This window comes from Mustela erminea, chromosome 9 (assembly GCF_009829155.1).
Source record: "Mustela erminea isolate mMusErm1 chromosome 9, mMusErm1.Pri, whole genome shotgun sequence".
Lineage (NCBI taxonomy): Eukaryota > Metazoa > Chordata > Mammalia > Carnivora > Mustelidae > Mustela > Mustela erminea.
This window is the reverse complement of record NC_045622.1, coordinates 57,629,805-57,650,096: the sequence shown is the minus strand read 5'-3', so window position 1 is coordinate 57,650,096 and position 20,292 is coordinate 57,629,805. Positions and strand designations below refer to the sequence as shown.

The window sequence follows — 20,292 nt, the reverse complement described above, 5'->3', positions numbered from 1 at the left end:
AGACGTTTAACTGACTAAGCCACCCAGGCACCCCACTGGTTTTTTAAATTTTTTTCTAAAGTTTTATTTATTTAAGTAAATTCTACACCCAGCTTTGGGGTTGAACGTACAACCCCAAGATTAGGAGTAGCATGAACTTCTGACTGAGCTAGCCAGGCACCCCCTGAATGATTTTTGATAATTTGTCTTTTCCTAAAGTCAATTAAAAGTTCTTGATATGAGCATTTGATATTACAGTTACATATGGTACTGTTACCACACATTTAAAAGTAGCTGTATTGCCTTTTAGAATATAATGTATTACTTGTTTCAGGGGTACAGGTCTATGATTCATCAGTCTTACACAGTTCACAGCACTCAACCTTGACATAGACCCTCTCCAATGTCCCATCACGCATCTCCCTCATCCCTCCCACCTCTAACCCCTCCAGCAACCCTTAGTTTGTTTCCTGAGATTAAGATTCTCTTATGGTTTGTCTCCCTCTGGTTTCGTCTTGTTTCATTTTTCCCTCCCCCATGATGCTCTGTCTTGTTTCTCAAATTCCTCGTATCAGTGAGATCATATGATAATTGTCTTTCTCTGTTAATAGTAGAAACCAAAGAAAAGGAATGTATATCTTTGCATCATAGATGCTTTAGAGCTAATGTGAATTCTGCCTTAACTGTGGGAGTTCCTAAGTTACAGTTTTCCAAGTCAATCTCATCCATTGTTTTATTTAGGTAATTAGGTTGTTTAGAAACCAAAATATGACTCCGTAGAATTACCATTCAGTGATTCTACTTTTACCTCCTAAGCTAAGCAAACTGGTCTGTTACAGTTTGTTTGCAATAACCTTATTGTCTTTTTTCCAGATAAAATATCATCAGGTTTTTCTATTCTCAGACTTTATTTTTTATACTTTTTCCCGTCCCCTTTAATCATTTGGTCATGATGTGGCTTTTCAGTATATTTTCAAATTATTGTGACCAGAATTGAATATAACACAAACATAAAACATAAATAAAACAACTAGTGCTTATGCTTTTTGCTAACATATCAGCTCTTTTATCTATATTTTAAGTAATACAGTTAACTTAGAGAACATTTTATATTTAAACATAGAAAAATAAGAACATCCTGTTCACACACTTTTCTGATTACGTTTGGATTTGTAAAAGGAGTTCTTACTCTCTTGAGTAAGCCCAGATAGGGTGACCTATTATACTTGTTAATGGTGGGATCAGGTGGTGCAGGTCAGTGTTATTTTTGATGGATAATTGCCTGTCAAGTAACAGACTCACTAGTGAATATTAGAATTCTTATAAAAGCATGCAGGTTTTCTTGAGTCTCCTTGAATAGTCCATATAATAACATTATGCTGTTACTGTGTGGCACTTTGTACCAAAGCTACTTTTTTATATATTTTTCTCACTGATACTTAAATTGGATTTCAGAACTTTTTGAATACATGATGATTTGCTATATGCTCTTTAAAATGACATCTCTTCTGGGTTACATAGTTTTTGGTTTTTTTTTTTTAAGATTTTATTTATCCATCTGGGAGAGGGAGAGAGTGAGAGAAAGCATGAGAGAGGAGATCAGAGGGAGAAGCAGACTCCCCGAGGAGCTGGGAGCCAGATGCAGGACTCCAACCCTGGAGTCTGGATCCTGACCTGAGCAAAAGGCAGACGCTTAACCAACTGAGCCACCCAGTTGCTCTGGGTTTCACAGTCTTGAGCAAACTTGTACTCTGTCCTTACATATTAGCATACAGTATTTTAGTATTTAATTAATACAGCTGATTTTAAGAAAGCTTAATTTGACTAAGGTGGATTTACCCCCTTTTCACTAATTTAGCTTTAGCTGTTCAGTGTTTGTTGTTTTTGTTGCCGCTGTATGGTTTTTTCCAAATGTTTTGTTTGTGGGACTCCTTCAGTGTAAATTATCTTACTGTGTTTTGGCATTAGCCATATTTTAAACACTTATAAAGGAAGAAAGCATTTTTATCTCTAAAGTTACTTAGGTATGATTTAATTTTTTTTAATCAGTATTTTTGGAAATATTTTGGTGTTTCTTCATCAGTCAGGGTATAACACAAATAGTTGCAGGGGTTTTCTTGTTTGTTTTTTACTGTGTGATTATAGATCATCATTCCATGTCTATTCCCTAAATTCTCTGTGAATAATTACATGTTTTCACACTTTAAAAGAAAATTAGACTAATTGGGGTGATATTTTTTCTTTCAATTTTTACTTGAATGTAATATGCATGTTAAATGTAAATAATAAACTTAACAGCCATTTCCATTTTTTATTTGCCCCTTTCTTGAAAGTCTTAGTGTACTTAATATTTTTTATTCTGGAATTTTTACTTTCCACATTAAACCAAAGATACTTCCTTATTTCCACTGTAAAACACATTGTCATTATTTTGAATAACTATTTAACCCATCATGTTGATGTAGCTTGATTTTTACAACTGTTAATGTTGGATATAGATTGTTTCCAAGTCGTAACAATTACAGATAATATTTATTGAATATTTACAAACATTTCTTTGTTTCTAGTTCAATTAAACCCTTGGGTTAAATTTCCATGATTGAAATGAGTAGGTTAAAAAAATACAAAAATAGTATTTGTTTGTGTATGGTCTTTTTGTTTCTTTAAGACAGAGTAAACCAATTTATGATGTTTCTAGAAGCGAAGACTATAATTCTTTTTATATAGCTGTGGCACTGCTAATGAGGTAGATATAAAATATTTCTTCAAGGTTGTTTTAAATTTTGTTTCATAGATTATTAGTGATAGTGAACATCTAAGTAAAATTTTGTGTGTGTTGTCTCTTATGAAATGCCTCTTAGAATCTTTTACCCATTAGTTTGACTTTTAATTTTCTTCACAGTTTGCTCCTCTGCACTCCACCAGTAATGCCATTGAGTGAGTCTGATCATTTTGAAGACCTCTCCAAAGTGATTCTGTGTTCTCTTGCTATAACTGCATTGGATCCCTAGACTGACATCTTGCCTTCTCTTTTCTTTTTTTTTTTTTTCAAAAAGCTCTGACCGATCCCAATGCTTCTGCTGCCCAGCAAGCTGTTCTCCAACAGCACATCAATAGTTTAACGTACTCACCTTTTGGAGATTCTCCTCTCTTCCGGAATCCCATGTCAGACCCTAAGAAGAAAGAAGAGGTAAATTTAAGGATGCTTTTGTGAAGTTTATTCTCAGATCAAGAGAAACTAAATGTGCAGAATATAATTTCTTACATAGAGAACCTAAACAAAGCAAGGTGTAAGTAAGTTTTAAAGATACATTATCTATGATTTTCACTGAGTCAGGAGATACATTATGTTTGCTGTATCTGGAAGGCAGCATGACTAAAACAGTGAAATGAACACTGGACTGGAGGTAAGGGCTGAGACTTTTCAATACCTGAAATAAGGCATGTATTATTATTATTTTTAAAGATTTTATTTATTTATTTGACAGACAGAGATCACAAGTAGGCAGAGAGGCAGGCGGGGGGGTGGGGAGCAGACTTCCTGCTAAGCAGAGAGCCCAATGTGGGCTCAATCCCAGGACTCTGGGATCATGACCTGAGCTGAAGGCAAAGGCTTTAAACCACTGAGCCACCCAGGCACCCAAGTCATGAATTATTATTCCCATTTTATAGTTGAGCAAACCAAGGCTCAGAGAGGCTGATTTTCCTAAAATCAAGATGTTCTTAAGTGGCATAGCAATATCTTTTCTTCTGGTTTCTACAGTTAACTTTGTCTTAATTTTTTATGCTTTGAGATGATCTTCTCGCTGTGGTGTGGATTAAAAGTAGGCTTTGGTCTGTTTAATCCTTGTGTTACTATATACAATCTGAGGCCTTGAGGGTATCTTTTTTTTTTTAAAGATTTTATTTTATTCATTTGACAGATAGGGATCACAAGTAGACAGAGAGGCAGACAGACAGAGGAGGAAGCAAGCTCCCTACTGAGCAGAGAGCCCGATGTGGGGCTCGATTCCAGGACCCCAGAATCATGACCTGAGCTGAAGGCAGGCGCCTCAACCCACTGAGCCACCCAGGTGCCCCTTGAGGGTATCTTTTTGCCTCCAAATGTGTTTCTTCATCTGTAAAATGGGAATAGTAATACTGTCTAATGTTGAGCATTAAATGAGATAATGCATGCCTGGCTTCTAGTAAGTCAGTCTACAGATATACTATTATTCAGTTTTTTATGTCATCTCCCTTCTCCCTTAGCTGGTTCTTGAATTACCTTATAACTAGTTATAAAGAGAAGTAAGATAGGAATTTTTTTTTTTTAAAGATTTTATTTATTTATTTATTTATTTTTAAAGATTTTATTTATTTATTTGAGAGAGAGACAGTGAGAGAGAGCATGAGTGAGGAGAAGGTCAGAGAGCGAAGCAGACTCCCCATGGAGCTGGGAGCATGATGCGGAACTCGATCCCTGGACTCCGGGATCATGACCTGAGCCGAAGGCAGTCGTCCAACCAACTGAGCCACCCAGGCGTCCCAAAGATTTTATTTATTTATTTGACAGACAGAGATCACAACTAGGCAGAGAGGCAGGCAGAGAGAGAGGGAGATGCAGGCTCCCCGTTGAGCAGAGAAGCCCGATACAGGGCTCTATCCCAGGACCCTAGGATCATGACCTGAGTCGGAGGTAGAGGCTTTAACCCACTGAGCCACCCAGGCACCCCTAAAGTACTTTTTAACCCTGCTGTATAAATCTAAGTTTTGCTTAGATGAAAATTAATTTGTGGGACGTCAGTTAAGTGTCTGACTTTTTTTTTTTTTTTTAAGATTTTATTTATTTGACAGACAGAGATCACAAGTAGGCAGAGAAAGAGGAGGAAGCAGGCTCCCTGCTGAGCAGAGAGACCGATGTGGGGCTTGATTGATCCCAGAACCCTGGGATCATGACCTGAGCCAAAGGCAGAGGCTTAAACCACTAGCCACCCAGACACTCTAAGTGTCTGACTTTTGATCTCACCCTTAGGATCACGAGTTCAAGCCCTGCCCTGGGCTCTGTGCTGGACGTGGAGCCTACTTTTAAAAAGAAAAGACAAGAAAATTATTTGTTATTTGTGCAGCATAATTACAGACCTAATTATGTGCTAGTCACTGTGTTTACTGCTGAAGATACAAAACGAAAGCAAGAACATCTTCTAAGAGCTTGCTATTTACTTAATGAGAAAGATTGGATCTGTTAATGTGTTTAAATTTTCTCAAGCTCAGTATAATAAATACAGTAGTAAAATAGCCTGTCAGCTGATGAATGGATAAACAAAAATGTTATATGTGTGTGTGTATATATATATATGTGTGTGTACATACACATGATGAAATACCTTTCAGTCATGAAAAGGAATGAAATATGTTTGTGTGTGTGTGTGTATACTGCAGGCAGAGGCTTTAATCCACTGAGCCACCCAGGTGCCATCTTTTTTTTTTTTTTAACAGAATTATGTTTTGTATGTATATGTATGTGTACACACACACAAGATGAAATATCTTTCAGTCATAAAAAGGAATGAAATACTGATAACGTGTTCCGTATAACATGGATGAACCTTGAAAACATTATGCTATGTGAAAGAAACCTGACACAAGAGGCCACATGATTCCGTTTATATAAAATGCCTAGAGTAGGCAAATTTATTGAGACAAAGGGGATTCATGTTTGCCTAGGGTAAGGGGTGGAATTGGGAGGCACAGCATTTCTTGTTGGAGTGAGGGGAATGTTCTGGACTTACTGGTGATTCTTGCACAACTTAGTAGATATACTAAACCCCCCCTTAATAGTATATGTTGTAGTGGTGAATATCATGTTAAGGAAGAGTGTAGATTTTTGGGTGAGTTTGATAAGGCTTTGCAAAAGAGGTAACATTTAACTTTTTTTGAGTATATATGGAGAAGTTGGTAGATGTAGGTCAAGACATCCCAAGCAGTGGCACACAATTGTGAGAGATCACAAAAAAGATCTAGGAAGATTCATTGTTGCTGAAGTGTAAACAGTCTGTACTGTAAAGAGAAACATAAACTGTGACAAGGTTTTATTATGTTAGACATTGTTGTTTCAAGTGGTTATATAATCCCATGTATAATGTTAAGGAAAACAAATATATAACATCCTGCAGATGTTGTAGAAACATAATAAAGGTGCCATCAAAATCAACCTGAAGTCTTATTTTAGTTATATGTCTCTTCTACAAACTTGTAATTTCCTCAGAAATCAGGGAAAATAATTTCATTATTTTTATTGCCAGTACTTAGTGTTTGACTCATGGCAACTATCAGCGTTTACTAAATGCTTGAATAAATGTGAGCTAATACTATTTTTTTTTCCCAGAGTGATTTGGATTGCACAGATATTGAATATTACTTCATGGGTGCATGTCATTTTACTTTGAAGCTTAAGATTTTTCGTTTAGTTGAAAAATAAACAGAGGTATCTAGCTGGGTAAATGGCAGAGGTATTTGAACTCTGTTCCTAAGAATTTTTAAGGCCAAATAATACATTTGAGTTAAACTGGAGCTTTACTTGCTTTTGTTTTTCAGAGATTGAAACCAACAAATCCAGCAGCCCAGAAGGCTCTCACTACACCTACTCATTATAAACTAACACCCCGCCCTGCCACCAGAGTTCGACCAAAGGCTTTACAAACAACAGGCACAGCCAAATCACATCTCTTTGATGGGTTAGATGACGATGAGCCATCATTAGCCAATGGAGCATTCATGCCCAAGTGAGTTTATTTTCAACATAAATTAAATGTAAATATTAATTTAAGTACAAGATATATAATTACTTTCCTGAAGGCAGTACAAATGTTAAAAGTTTAGGTTTTTATTTGTTTAAAGATTTATCTGTTTATGTTAGAGAGAGAGAGAGAGCATGGGCACACTTGAGTAGGGGAAGGGGCAGGGAGAGAGAGTCTTCAAGCAAGTTCTACTTAGCACAGAGCCCAAACCCTGGGGGCGGGGTGGTGGTGGTGGTGGCTTGACCTGGGGCTCTGTCCCATGACCCATGAGATAATGACCTGAGGCAAAACCAAGAGTCATACATTTAACCAGCTGAGCCACCCGGGCACTCCGGTTTTTATTTGAAAAATAGAGAATATCACAAATAATAAAAGTGGCATAATCATTCTCAGGGATGACCATTGTTAACATAAAAATATTTTTATTAATATACTTCTAGTTTTATGTATGAAGGTTTTTTGTTTTATTTTGAGATTTTGGTCTTCACGTAATTTTGTTTTAAGCAGAAGATACTTTTTTCTTAAAAGTTACATTGGCCAAACCAATAAAAAGGAATATATCTACATTTTAAAAAAATTTTTTAAGATTTTATTTATTTATTTGACTGAGAGAGAGAGATCACAAGTAGGTAGGCAGAGAGAGCAGGCTCCCTGCTGAGCAGAGAGCCCGATGTGGGGCTCGATCCCAAGACTCCGAGATTATGACCTGAGTCAAAGGCAGAGGCTTAACCCACTGAGCCACCCAGGTGCCCCTATATCTACATATTTTTATATTCCCATACATACAGATATTGAACCAATAATTATTACACAGGAAAAAGTACATAAAGTATGTAGAAGAGTTGCTGGTAAATATTTAAATTACATTTAAATTATGCATTAGAGCAGATATCTCCTAGCATGTTGATATGTACCGCAGGGAAAAAAATGAAGAAAAATAATGTGCCGCATAAATGCATATAGTTAAAAATAACCCAGAAATGAAACTCTGATGCTCTGAAACTGCATCTCCAAATGTTAACCACTATAAACAGTTGGGCACATATTTTTCTCCGCATAAATGCATATAGTTAACCCTGCATGCTTACATATATATTTGTTTGCTCACATACCCTCTCAACGAAGACTACTCTGACCAGTCTATTTAAAATTGTATCCATCTTGGGCACCTGGGTGGCTCAGAGGGTTAAGCCTCTGCCTTCGGCTCAGCTCATTGTCTCAGGGTCTTGGGATCGAGTCCCACATCGGGCTCTCTGCTCAGCAGGGAGCCTGCTTCCTCCTCTCTCTCTCTCTGCCTGCCTCTACCTGCTTGTGATCTCTGTCTGTCAAATAAATAAATAAAATCTTTAAAAAAAAAATTGTATACATCTTTTCTTTTGTCAGTATTCCTCACATTCTAATCATCTTTCTTTTCTTTTTTTCTCATACCTTCTCATATATAATTTTTTTTTAATATTTGTATTTTTGGTCTGTTTTTCCCTCATGAACATAGCTCTACATACATAGGTATGTTTGCCCCACATTGGGTGCAGAGATTACTTAAAAATAAATCTTGTGAAGAAAAGAAAAAGAAAAGAAATGCATCTTAGGAGGCATAAAAGAAGCTAAATAATATTATAGAATCTCAGTTCAGAATCTCAGCTCCCTCCCTATAAGAGATGGGGATCATCTAAGCCAAGGGATAAGGGGAGATAGAGATTGTGGTGAAGGTCTTTTCAGTTTATGCTGTCACATTTCCATGACTGAGTTGTTAGAGTCTAGAATTTACTCTTAACTGTATTTATCTATCTAAAGGAAATGGCATATGCCCCTGTTCACTTCCTAACCAAGCCTTGGGCTATCACTGTGTAACTCTGTAAACAGTTGCCATATAATACCACAGAGGATAAAGGATTCATGAAGGACTTTATAAGTATGGCCACCTCTAGAACATTACTATGTTTGCTCTTAAAGATGAATATGGTAGATTGATAGTGTGAGAACTTCATTGCTGTCATGTCTTTTACCTTTTCATACTAGTCAGAAGTTACAATAGAGCAAGCCAATAATTTTACTTATTCTGAATGGTAAATTTGGAAAATATTCTTTAATTCATCTGTTCATTCCTTCATTCAACAAACATTTATCAAGTAACTACTAAGTGCCAAGTTTGGTAGGCATTGGGAATGCAGCTACGAATGAGACACATTCCTCCCATCGCTGAGTTCACAGTCTGTGAGAGGAGAGAGATGTTGACAGTAATCACAAGTGAGACAAGTGACAGAAAGGAGTAGTAGAGATTGCTACTGTAGGGGAGACTAATGGGGAGAATGATGAAGAAAAGCTATTCTGAGGATGTGTTATTTAAACTGAAGAGGGAGGGGCACCTGGCTGGCTTAGTCTGTCAAGCATTTGACTTTGGATCTCTGGGTTGTGAGTTCAAGCCCTACATTGAGCACAGAGACTACTTTAAAAATAAATAAATAGGGGTGCCTGGGTGGCTCATTTGGATAAATAACTGCCTTCATGTCAGGTCATCATCCTGGAGTCCCAGGATCCAGTCCCACATAGGGCTCCCTGCTTGCGGGGGAGTCTGCTTCTCCCTCTGACCACTCCCCTCATGCTCACTCTCTCTCTCTCTCTCTCTCTCTCTCAAATAAATAAAATCTTTAAATAAATGAAGGACTATAAGGCCAAGGGAATATTTTACTATGTTTCTTGTTTTAAATATGCCTGTGGTTTTTTGTTTTGTTTTGTTTTGTTTTGTTTTCAAAGATTTTATTTATTGGGGCACCTGGGTGGCTCAGTGGGTTAAAGCCTCTACCTTCAGCTCAGGTCATGATCCCAGGGTCCTGGGATCAAGCCCCTCGTTGGGCTCTCTGCTCAGCAGGGAGCCTGATTCCTCCCCCCCCCCCCCACCTGCCTTTCTGCCTACTTGTGATCTCTGTCTGTCAAATAAATAAATAAATAAAATCTTAAGGGGGAAAAAAAAGGTTTTATTTATTTATTTGACCCCCAACCCTTGTTCCAGTGCTTACGTCCATTGGAGCTGCTGTTTTTTTATGACTGCCAAGTTGTCCCATCTCTGGCTGGTGGAGGCCCTTTTAAGTTGCTCCTAAGTTCTTTCCACACAGACTCTGATAGTGTTTGATAACTTACTTGCTTGTTAGGATTCACTGTGTAAACTTTTGTCCAGGATTTTTTGCCATTTTGTTCATCACTTAGATTGACCTGACTTTTCCTTTCTTACCTAGTTTTGGTATAAAATTTATGCTGACCTTAAAAATAAATTGGGGAGTACTTTCTCTATTTTCTGGAATAATTCATGTAAGATAGACCTTTTTGGTTTTTTGGGTTTTTTGTTTTTTTGTTTCTTTTCAATAAATGTAGGGTACCAGTGAAGACATGTGGTTCTGAAGTCATATTTGTAGTAAGGCTTGTTCTTGGTTTTGATTTTTTTCTTAATTATTAATTTATATAAAAGTTATAGGGCTATTAAGCTTATTTATTTATTATTTTTTTAAGATTATTTATTTGACAGAGATCAAAAGTAGACAGAAGCAGGCAGAGAGGGAGAGAGGAAGCAGGCTCCCCGCTGAGCAGAGAGCTCGTTGCGGGGCTCAATCCCAGGACCCTGGAATCATGACCTGAGCCTAAGGCAGAGGCTTCAACCCACTGAGCCACCCGGGCACCCCTTAAACTTTTTATTTCTTGTGTTAACTTTTGGCAAGTATTATTCTTACATTGTTGAACTAACCAGAATTTTGAATTTATTGGAATAAAGTTGTTAAAAAGTATCCTTACTGTCTTTTTCATTTCAGTAGACTCTGTGGAGTTATTCCCATTTTTGTTTCTGACAAGGGTTTTTTTTTCTTTTTTCTTTTTTCTTTTTTTTTTTTTTTCATTTAATTTCATTTTATATCTTCAGTGCCTGCCTTTCCCACTCCCCTTTTTTTGGTGTTTAATTTTCTGTCCTTTTTCTAAGTGGATGTGTAGTTCTTTGATTTTCAGCTTTCAGCTTTCCTTCTTTCCAAATATATGCATTTGAAGATATAAATTTTCGGGGCTCCTGGGTGGCTCAGTTGTTAAGTATCTGCCTTCAGCTAGCTCAGGTCATGATCCCAGAGTCCTGGGATCGAGCCCCACATCAGGCTCCCTGCTCTGCGGGAAGCCTGCTTCTCCTTCTCCCACTCCCCCTGCTTCTGTTCCCTCTCTTGCTGTGTCTCTCTCTGTCAAATAAATAAATAAAATCTTTTTTAAAAAATAAATAAAAATTTAAAAAAATAAAGATATAAATTTTTCTTCAGTTCAGCTGTATTTGTATTCCCTAAGTTTTGACATGGAGTATTTTTACCATTCAGACAATGATTATATATGCTAATAAATTTTTTTTTTTTTTTTTTCATGGCTGGGGACATTGAGCCTTGGGTTATGGAAGAGTGTAAATTCCTAACACAGAGATTTTTAAGTGATCATTTTGTAAATAAGTTCTAGTTTATGTGAAAAAAGGTGTTCTAGGTAATTTTGAGTCTTTGGAATTTGTGGGTTGCTTTAATGCTCCAGTATATGGCTAGTTGTCATAAATAATCCATGTGCACTTGAAAAGAATATGTGTTTTATAGTTGTTGGGTATGGTGATCGTGAATTAGACCAAACTTGCTAATCATTTACGTCCTCTATATTCATACTGACTTTTTCCCTTTTTTTGTTAGTTTGTATATTTTGGTTGGTTTATTTCCTTAAATTCTATATCATAAAAAATGAACACATTTCTTATCAAATAAATAAATAAAATGTTAAAAAAAAAAAAACCCAGAAACAAAACTTCGTTTTTTTCTTTTTTTCTTTTTTTTTTTTAAAGATTTTATTTCCAATTACTTGTTTGACAGAGAGGTCACAAGTAGGCAGAGAGGCAGGCAGAGAGAGACGGAAGCAGGCTCCCTGCTGAACAGAGAGCCCGATGGAGGGCTTGATCTCAGAACTCTGAGATCATGACCTGAGCCAAAGGCAGAGGCCTAACGCATTGAGCCACCCAGGTGCCCCAAAACTTCATTTCTTTTTAAGACAGTATAATATTCCATTGTTTGGACAAACCAAAACTACATTTGGTTTGTCCATTCATCTGTTGTTGGACATTTGGGTTGTTTTCACCTTTTAGCTATGTAAATAGTGCTATTATGAACCTTGGTATACAAGTATCTGTTTGCCTATTTTCAGATATTTTGAGTATGTATCTAGAACTGGAATTGGGGGACGCCTGGATGGCTCAGTTGGTTAAGCAGCTGCCTTTGGTTCAGGTCATGATCCCAGCGTCGTGGGATCGAGTCCCACATCGGGCTCCTTGCTCGGCAGGGAGCCTGCTTCTCCCTCTGACTCTGCCTGCCACTCTGTCTGCCTGTGCTTGCTCGCTCTCACTCACTCTGACAAATAAATAAATAAAATCTTTAAAAAAAAATAGAATTGGAATTGTTTGCTCATATGTTAATTCTGTATTTAACCTTTTGGGGAGCTCTCAACTGTTTCCTATAACAGCTCCACTATTTTGCATTCCTAAGAGCAGTGCATGTTTCCATGTTCTCCATTTTCTTGTCAGCACTTAGTATTTTCTGTTTTGTTTATAATAGCCATCCTAGTGGGTGTGAAGTGGTATTTCATGCTTACAATTTACATTTCCTTTATGACTAATAATATTGAATATCTTACCTTTTGCATATTGGCTATTTATCTCTTTGAAGAAATACCTTGTTCATTTTTGTGTCTTTTTAAAAGTTATTTTATGTTATTACATTTTTAAAATTGTTTATGCCAATAATTAGAGCTCAAAGATGATAATACTGACTTTCAGAGATTTCTTTTTCTTTTTAGGTTTTGTTTATTTTTTTTTTGACAGAGAGAGAGAGAGCATGAGCTGGGGGAAGGGGCAGAGAGACAGGGAGAAGCAGGCTCCCTGCTGAGCAAGAAGCTGGATGCAGGACTGGATCCCAGGACCCTGGGGTCATAACCTGAGCTGAAGGCAAACCCTTAAGTGACTTTGCCACCCAGGTGCCCCTGTAGTTTGTTTTTTTAAAGAGGGAATAAAGCACATTAATTAATCCAAGGAGTTTTTAAGTGGAGATTGAATAAGATAAGATCCCCTCTACGGTTCTTCTATTTGAAGCATATATAAGATAGAGGTTCTTGCCTTAAGTAAACCTGCTATGCATACCTGTGAAGTTTGAAGATATTTGTGACTGTTTGCATCACTGGATGTCAGGGTTTTTTTGCTCCTGTTTCTTGTCATCCTTAAAAAGGAATCTTACTCAATCAGCAAATGTCTCTTTCCTATTGTCTTCAAGGCAGCACTCCAAGTTCTCTGAGGAGACAGTCATGAATCCTGACTGTCAAGAAAGGAAGAAAATATTAAAGAGAAGATATTTAGAGAAGTAATTGAAATATAAGATATAGTATGATGGCTTAACTAAGTGTCTGGGTAGAATGCTGAGGATTCAGAGGAGGAGGACTGTTTTTGAGATTTCCCACTTTGTTTTAAGTGCTTCACTTACTCTTCCAAACACCAGAATGTAATATATTTGAGATCTTATATTCTGGTTATGTATTAAACATTGTGAATTAAACTTGTTAGGTCATTTTTAGATATGTAAGAGCTGAACAAGAATTCTCTTTTTGACTAGTTTTTAAGATAATGTTAGTTATGTAATTATGTGTGCCTGAGTTCTTTTTTTATTTTATTTTCTTCTTTTGGTCTCTTTATAGGAAGAGCATTAAGAAGTTGGTTTTGAAGAACCTTAACAATAGCAATCTCTTCTCTCCTGTTAATCGTGACTCGGAAGATCTAGCTTCACCATCTGATTATCCAGAAAATGGGGAGAGGTAAACCGAATTTTGTTTTGGGTTATTTCTAATAGAGCACCCTGTTCTCATTTTGAAGAGATTCTGAGCTTGGAATTTATTCATTCTATGAAAATTTATGAATATTGGTGAATGTGGCATATTATTATAGCATATGAGCACCTGGAAATTAAGTCATGTTTTTACTTTTTGGGTATTTTAGATCTTAAAATTATAGGAGACCTTCTGATTCAATTTATGTAATTATTTTGATATTCATGTGTCATTTTGGACAGGGTTCTCATATATTTGACACCCCTGACCCCCCCCCCGCCCTTAAAATAAGGGATGTCTTATTTGTGGTAATGACACATAGTCATTGTAACCACACCAAAAAAATAAAAATAAGTATATAAGTGTATAAAGGAGGAAATAGAAGTATACACAATAATCCTTAATAGTTTGATATATATTCTTACAGTTTAGAAATTTATTTATATAGGTACATTGTAGAGACTAGGCATGAATGATATAATATTTTATAGCCTCTTATTTCCACTTATTTTATTATAAATGTCTTTCTGTATCAATATGAATGTATCTGCCTCCACTTTTTAAATGACTCTGATAGCCATCTTTGTGAATATTTGATAATTAGTTCCCCATTGGAGGACAGTTTAGATTATTTTGGTATTCTTTGTATTCAAAACGATGCTTCAGTGAAAAATTGTATATACATCCTTTTACTCCTGTGTTTTGTTTGTTTCTTTCTTTCTTTTTCTTTGGATAAAATTCTTATTTGATTTTTCATTAATGAAGCATTTTCTAATACCTTGCTTAGATTAAAAATCTAAACTTTTTAGTTTTTTGTTTGAAATTCACTGCTCTTCTTTGACCTTATGTAGTAGAGTGCCTTTTTCTTTTTTCTTTTTTTTAAAGATTTTATTTATTTATTTGATAGAGAAAGAGCACAAGTAGGCAGAGCGGCAGGCAGAGGGAGAAGCAGAAGCAGACTCCCCATGAGCAGGGAGCCCAATGCGGGGCTTGATCCCAAGACCCTAGAATCGTCACCTGATCCAAAGGCAGACGTTTAACTGACTGAGCCACTGAGGCACCACTCTTATTCTTTCTTTTTTTTTTTTTTTTGACTAAAAATTGGGATGCTCAGAGGTGCCTGGGTGGCTCAGTGGGTTAATAAGCCTCTGCCTTCAGCTTGGGTCATGGTCTCAGGGTCCTGGGATCGAGCCCCGCATTGGGCTCTCTGCTCAGCGGGGAGCCTGCTTCCTCCTCTCTGTCTCTCTCTCTTTCTCTCTCTCGCTGCCTGCCTCTCTGCCTACTTATGATCTCTGTCTGTCAAATAAATAAAATCTATTTTAAAAAATTGGGATGCTCAGGTTCATTCATTCATGAAAATAGCTCAGTTGTAATCTGATCATGAAAATAGATGATGTAATTTGCAGCCATATTTCCTGTGTTAAAGTCCCAATTCTAGCTCTCAGAGTTTTTTGAGTTTGGGCAAGTTATTTTATTTTTCTCTGTCAGTCTAAATAACTTTTTTTTCTTTTTTTAAGATTTTATTTATTTATTTGACAGAGAGAAATCACAAGTAGATGGAGAGGCAGGCAGAGAGAGAGAGAGAGGGAAGCAGGCTCCCTGCTGAGCAGAGAGCCCGATGTGGGACTCGATCCCAGGACCCTGAGATCATGACCTGAGCCGAAGGCAGCGGCTTAACCCACTGAGCCACCCAGGCGCCCCCTAAATAACTTTTTAATATGTAGAATTACTCAGTAAAGTTTCAGTGACGGTTGGCTATTATCATTGTTATAAAGGTAGCTCTTTAGATAACATTTGTTTCTTCTTTTCAGATTCAGTTTCCTGAGCAAACCTGTTGATGAGAACCATCAGCAGGATGGAGATGATGATTCTCTTGTGTCACGTTTTTATACTAATCCTATTGCCAAACCCATTCCTCAAACCCCGGAGACTGCTGGAAATAAACACAACAGTAGTGGCAGTGTGGATGATACCATTGTTGCATTAAACATGCGTGCTGCCTTGCGAAATGGGCTGGAAGGAAGCAGTGAAGAGACCTCTTTTCATGAGGAGTCACTGCAGGATGACCGAGAAGAAATAGAAAATAATACTTACCATATGCATCCGGCAGGTCAGATTCAGATTGCTGCATGGGTAATCTTTTACCAGTCATTTGACATCTCTTACTTCTCTCAGGTTTTCAATTTAGTGGAAGTCAACTACCTTAGCTTTTAATTAAATGTTTTTATTACATTTTAAAAAGTGTTGACATTTAAACACTTTCCCTTGGTTTTGTTTGGTTCTTAATTCACATACTTCTTTTACCTTTGGAGTAGTTAAAATTCATGTCATTAATTATCCTGGTATAGTTTAGAGATCCCAAATTTTATAGCCAGAGACTATCCTTATACATTCCCTAGCTTTATAAACTCAGATAGATTGTTTACTAGGTTTTTTTTTTAAAGATACTATCTATTTATTTGACAGCAAAAGAGGGAGAGAGCACAAGTAGGCAGAGCAACAGGGAGAGGAGAAGCAGGCTTCTCCTCTGGAATCATACTCTCGGTACTCTTTTTAGCTCTTTATTTTTTATTTCATCCATGATATATCAACAGTTCATTCTTTTTTATTGCTGAGTGATACTCAGTTATTATATATATGCCACACTTGGTTTATCTATCCTCTATTAGTGAACATTCAGATTGTTTTATAGTTACTCTTTAAGTGTTTGTGAAATTATTCTGTATCTGATTATATTCTTGCCTTCATATATATTTTCTGGTCACTTGGTGCCCTGAGGAAACAAGTGTATATTTTCACATTAAGAATCCAAGTATATATTTGTGTGTATCTACATGAAATTATTCTGATACTACATCTGTTTTTCAAATGCCCACTCTAGATTTTTTTTTTTTTTCTTATTTTTCTCACTGACTTTGTTTGTCACCTTCCAATTTAAAATTCCTTTCCTGGGGCACCTGGATAACTTATTCGGTTAATTGTCCAACCTCTGATTTTGAATCAGGTCATGATCTCAGGGTCATGGGATGGAATGGAGCCCTATGTCAGGCTCTGCACTCAGCAGGGAGTCTGCTTGGGTTTTTTTTTGTTTTTGTTTTTGTTTTTAAGATTTTATGTATTCATCAGAGAGAGAGAGCATGAGAAGGGAGAAGGTCAGAGGGAGAAGCAGCCTCCCCGTGGAGCTGGGAGCCCGATGTGGGACTCGATCCCAGGACTCTGGGATCATGACCTGAGCCGAAGGCAGGGGCCCAACCAACTGAGCCACCCAATTGCCCCTGCTTGGGATTTTGTCTCCACCTTTGCCCGTCTCCGCTCCACCTCGCAGATATGTGCACATGTGTGTGCACACGCACTCGCTCACTCTCTCTCTCAAATAAATAAATCTTTTTTAAAAAAGTATTGAGTTTAGAGTTGTAGTTCTGCCTCTACCACTGAATCAAGGCAGGTTTTTTTCCATGTTGGGTTTTGCATAGAATAGAAGAAAAATGGATTAAGTAAGCCTTTCTCAGAACTCATTTTATGGAATGCCTTTCATAGTGCAGTATGTTAATGGGGACCATATGAAAAGGTTCTGTGATTAAGTAAGTATGTAAAACACTGATTAAGTCTAACAATCAAGTCTTAATCATTTTGTAAATTCTCAGAGCCTGTAACTTACTATCATGTTCGTGGTTCCCAAACTTAGTTTGACTAGGAACCTTTTTCTAAAAAGCACAGTTTCTCCTAGGAATAGTGTTTCTCAGAAAACCAGTTTGGTGGGCCCTTGGATGGCTCATTTGGTTAAGCGTCTTCCTTTGGCTTGGGTCATGATCTCAGGGTCTGGCTCCCTGCTCAGGAGGGAGTCGTCTGTTCCCTCTCCCTCTTCCCCCTTCCACCTTGCTCATGTGGTCTCTCTTCAAATAAATAAATAAAATCTTAAGAAGAAATAGTTTGGAAAAATGCTTTAGTCCTATATATTTTCTCTTTATTTAATAATTGAATTATGGATTATTTCAGATTATTTTAAGAATTATTTTTTTTAAGGGACGCCTGGGTTGCTCAGCCATTAAATGTCTGCTGTTGTCTCATTTTGGATCATGACCATGATCCCAGGGTCCTGGGATTGAGCCCCACATCAGGCTCCCTGCTCAGGAGGAAGCCTGCTTCTCCCCTCACACAATGCCCTTGCTTGGTTTCCCTCTCTTGCTCTCTCTCTCTTTGTCAAATAAATAAATAAATAAAGTCTTTTAAAAAAAATTACTCTTTTTAAAAAGGAAAAAGTAAAATAAATATTACGAAAATTTCTCTACATAAGGACAATTACAATTAATATTATATTTTCTCTTTCTTTTGTCATAGGCATTGTTCTCACTAAGGTTGGTTACTATACTATTCCATCTATGGATGACCTTGCTAAAATAACCAATGAAAAGGGGGAGTGTATTGTCTCTGACTTCACTATTGGTCGTAAAGGTGAGTGTGAGCTTAGGATTTTGTAATATTTAAGCCAAGGATCTGGACCTACCTTGACCTGCATAGTAGACACTTTGATCGACAAGTAACAAAGACTAGAACCATATAACATTCTTTGGTAACTGTTTGGCTCATTGCAGTTTTCTACAATTAAAGAAAATACTATAATCAGCAAGAAAATACTAAGTAAGAAAAGTGAGTAATAAGAGATGAATAATATTTAGATTCAGCTTTATATTAATAATTTAATACAGATAAAGTTTTCTTGGGGGGAAATCTTATCTTGCTGTATTGTATTTTAGAGAGGGCTCTCTGGCATTTTAACTTATTCTGCAAGCTAGGTACTAAGTGAGGGTTGTTTGTGTAGCAGTAGTACAGGTACTGTGAAGAGATTTAAGAAAACTGTTTTGAGGATAAGTGCAGTAGAAATGTAGATATTAAACCAGATAACTGGTTTTGATGTCATCTTCTGATATATACTATGAATGAAATAAGCCATTGATGATATTACTGGGTGATTTGATTAATGTTTGGGGTAGCCTGGCTGGCTCAGTTGGTGGAACATGTGACTTGATTATGGGATTGTGAGTTCAAAGTCCCATGTTCAATGTGTAGAGATCACTTAAAAATGAAATCTTTTAAAAAATTTAAAAATGAAATATTGATTAATGTTTATAGTTGGTTTTCTTTTGAGCATTTAGTCAGTGGAAGTATAAAATAGGTTATTTGTCCTCTGTACAGAATGACTTTTCAACTATTTGCTTTTACTTGTATAGGTTATGGTTCAATCTATTTTGAGGGAGATGTGAATTTGACAAATCTAAATTTGGATGATATCGTGCATATTCGAAGGAAAGAAGTGATTGTCTACTTAGATGATAACCAAAAACCACCTGTGGGTGAAGGGCTAAATAGGTATGGATTTATTTACATATTTAGAAAATAATCTACTAACTCACAAAATTCTTTTCACATTATATACATTTTTCTGCAACTTTTTTTTTTTTAACTTACTATACAGTATGTGATTGTTTCTCTAATTTGAAAGTATAAGTGGTAAATGCTATACTAGGACTTTTTGACTCCTTTTCCCTAATACTATCAGGTCCAGCTTTTATTTTCCAAAAATATATTTTGATAGTAGGGTTTTTTCCTTATGTCTGCTGCAACCATTTTTAATTCTTTCTCTATATTTTAATTTGGGAAACTAGCTTCTGATACCTCTTTGGACAGATGACGGGGCCATAGTTAAAGTAGTTTATGTTCACAACCTACCAAGATTGAATCATGAAGAAATTCAAAATAGCCCTATAGTAAAGAAATTGAATAGTAATTAAAAAAAAAAAAAAGTCCTCCCCCAACCAAAAGCCTTTGACCAGATGACTTCAGTGGTAAATTCTACCAGACGTTTATAGAATTAATGTCAGTCCTCAAATTCTTTCAAAAAACTGAAAAGGAAGGAATACTTTCTAACTATGAGGCAAGGATTACCTTAATTCCAAAGCTAGAAAAAGAAACTACAAGAAAATAAAAGTATAGACCAATATCCTTGATGAATACTGATGTAAATATCTTTTTTTTTTTTAATTTATTTATTTGACAGAGATCACAAGTAGGCAGAGAGGGAGGAGGAAGTAGGCTCCCTTCTGAGCAAAGAGCCCAATGTGGGGCTTGATCCCAGGATTTTGAGATCAGGGCCTGAGCCAAAGGCAGAGGCTTTAACCCACTGAGCCACCCAGGCGCCCCTGATGTAAATATCTTCAAAATACATTTGACCCTTCAAAACCTCACAGATTTGAACTGTGTGGTCCATATACATGGATTTTTTTACAGTACAATACCTTAAATGTATTTTTCCTTAGACTTTTCTCAACATTTTCCTTTTTCCCAGCTTACTTTATTGCAAATACAATATACAATAAATGTAACATAACAATATGGGTTAGTTGACTTAGGTGATCAGTAAGGCTTCTATTCAACAGTAGGTTATTAGTAGTTAAGTTTTGTGGGAGTCCAAGATACACAGATTTTCAGCTGCGCTGTCGTTGGTTCCCCTAACCCCTGCGTTGTTCAGAGGCCAACTGTATTACCAAAGAGACTTCAGTAGTACATCAAAAGGATAATACACCATGACCAAGTAGTATTTATTCCAGGAACACAAGGATGGTTTAACATACAAAAAGTGATCAGTGTAATACATGACATTAGTAGAATTAAAGAAGAA

At 36.6% G+C, this 20,292-nt stretch overlaps 1 protein-coding gene across 9 annotated transcripts in view; it reads left to right on the top strand.

Moving 5' to 3' along the window:
• Positions 1 to 20,292, top strand: part of NUP98 (nucleoporin 98 and 96 precursor) — a 120,444-nt gene that overhangs the window by 57,175 nt on the left and 42,977 nt on the right. For all 9 annotated transcript variants that reach the window (XM_032359519.1, XM_032359521.1, XM_032359518.1 and 6 more), the window contains 6 exons: positions 3,036 to 3,169; positions 6,553 to 6,740; positions 13,488 to 13,604; positions 15,428 to 15,726; positions 17,955 to 18,068; positions 18,845 to 18,983. In XM_032359519.1, the coding sequence (XP_032215410.1) occupies positions 3,036 to 3,169; positions 6,553 to 6,740; positions 13,488 to 13,604; positions 15,428 to 15,726; positions 17,955 to 18,068; positions 18,845 to 18,983 (991 nt within the window). The remainder of the gene's footprint in view (positions 1 to 3,035; positions 3,170 to 6,552; positions 6,741 to 13,487; positions 13,605 to 15,427; positions 15,727 to 17,954; positions 18,069 to 18,844; positions 18,984 to 20,292) is intronic.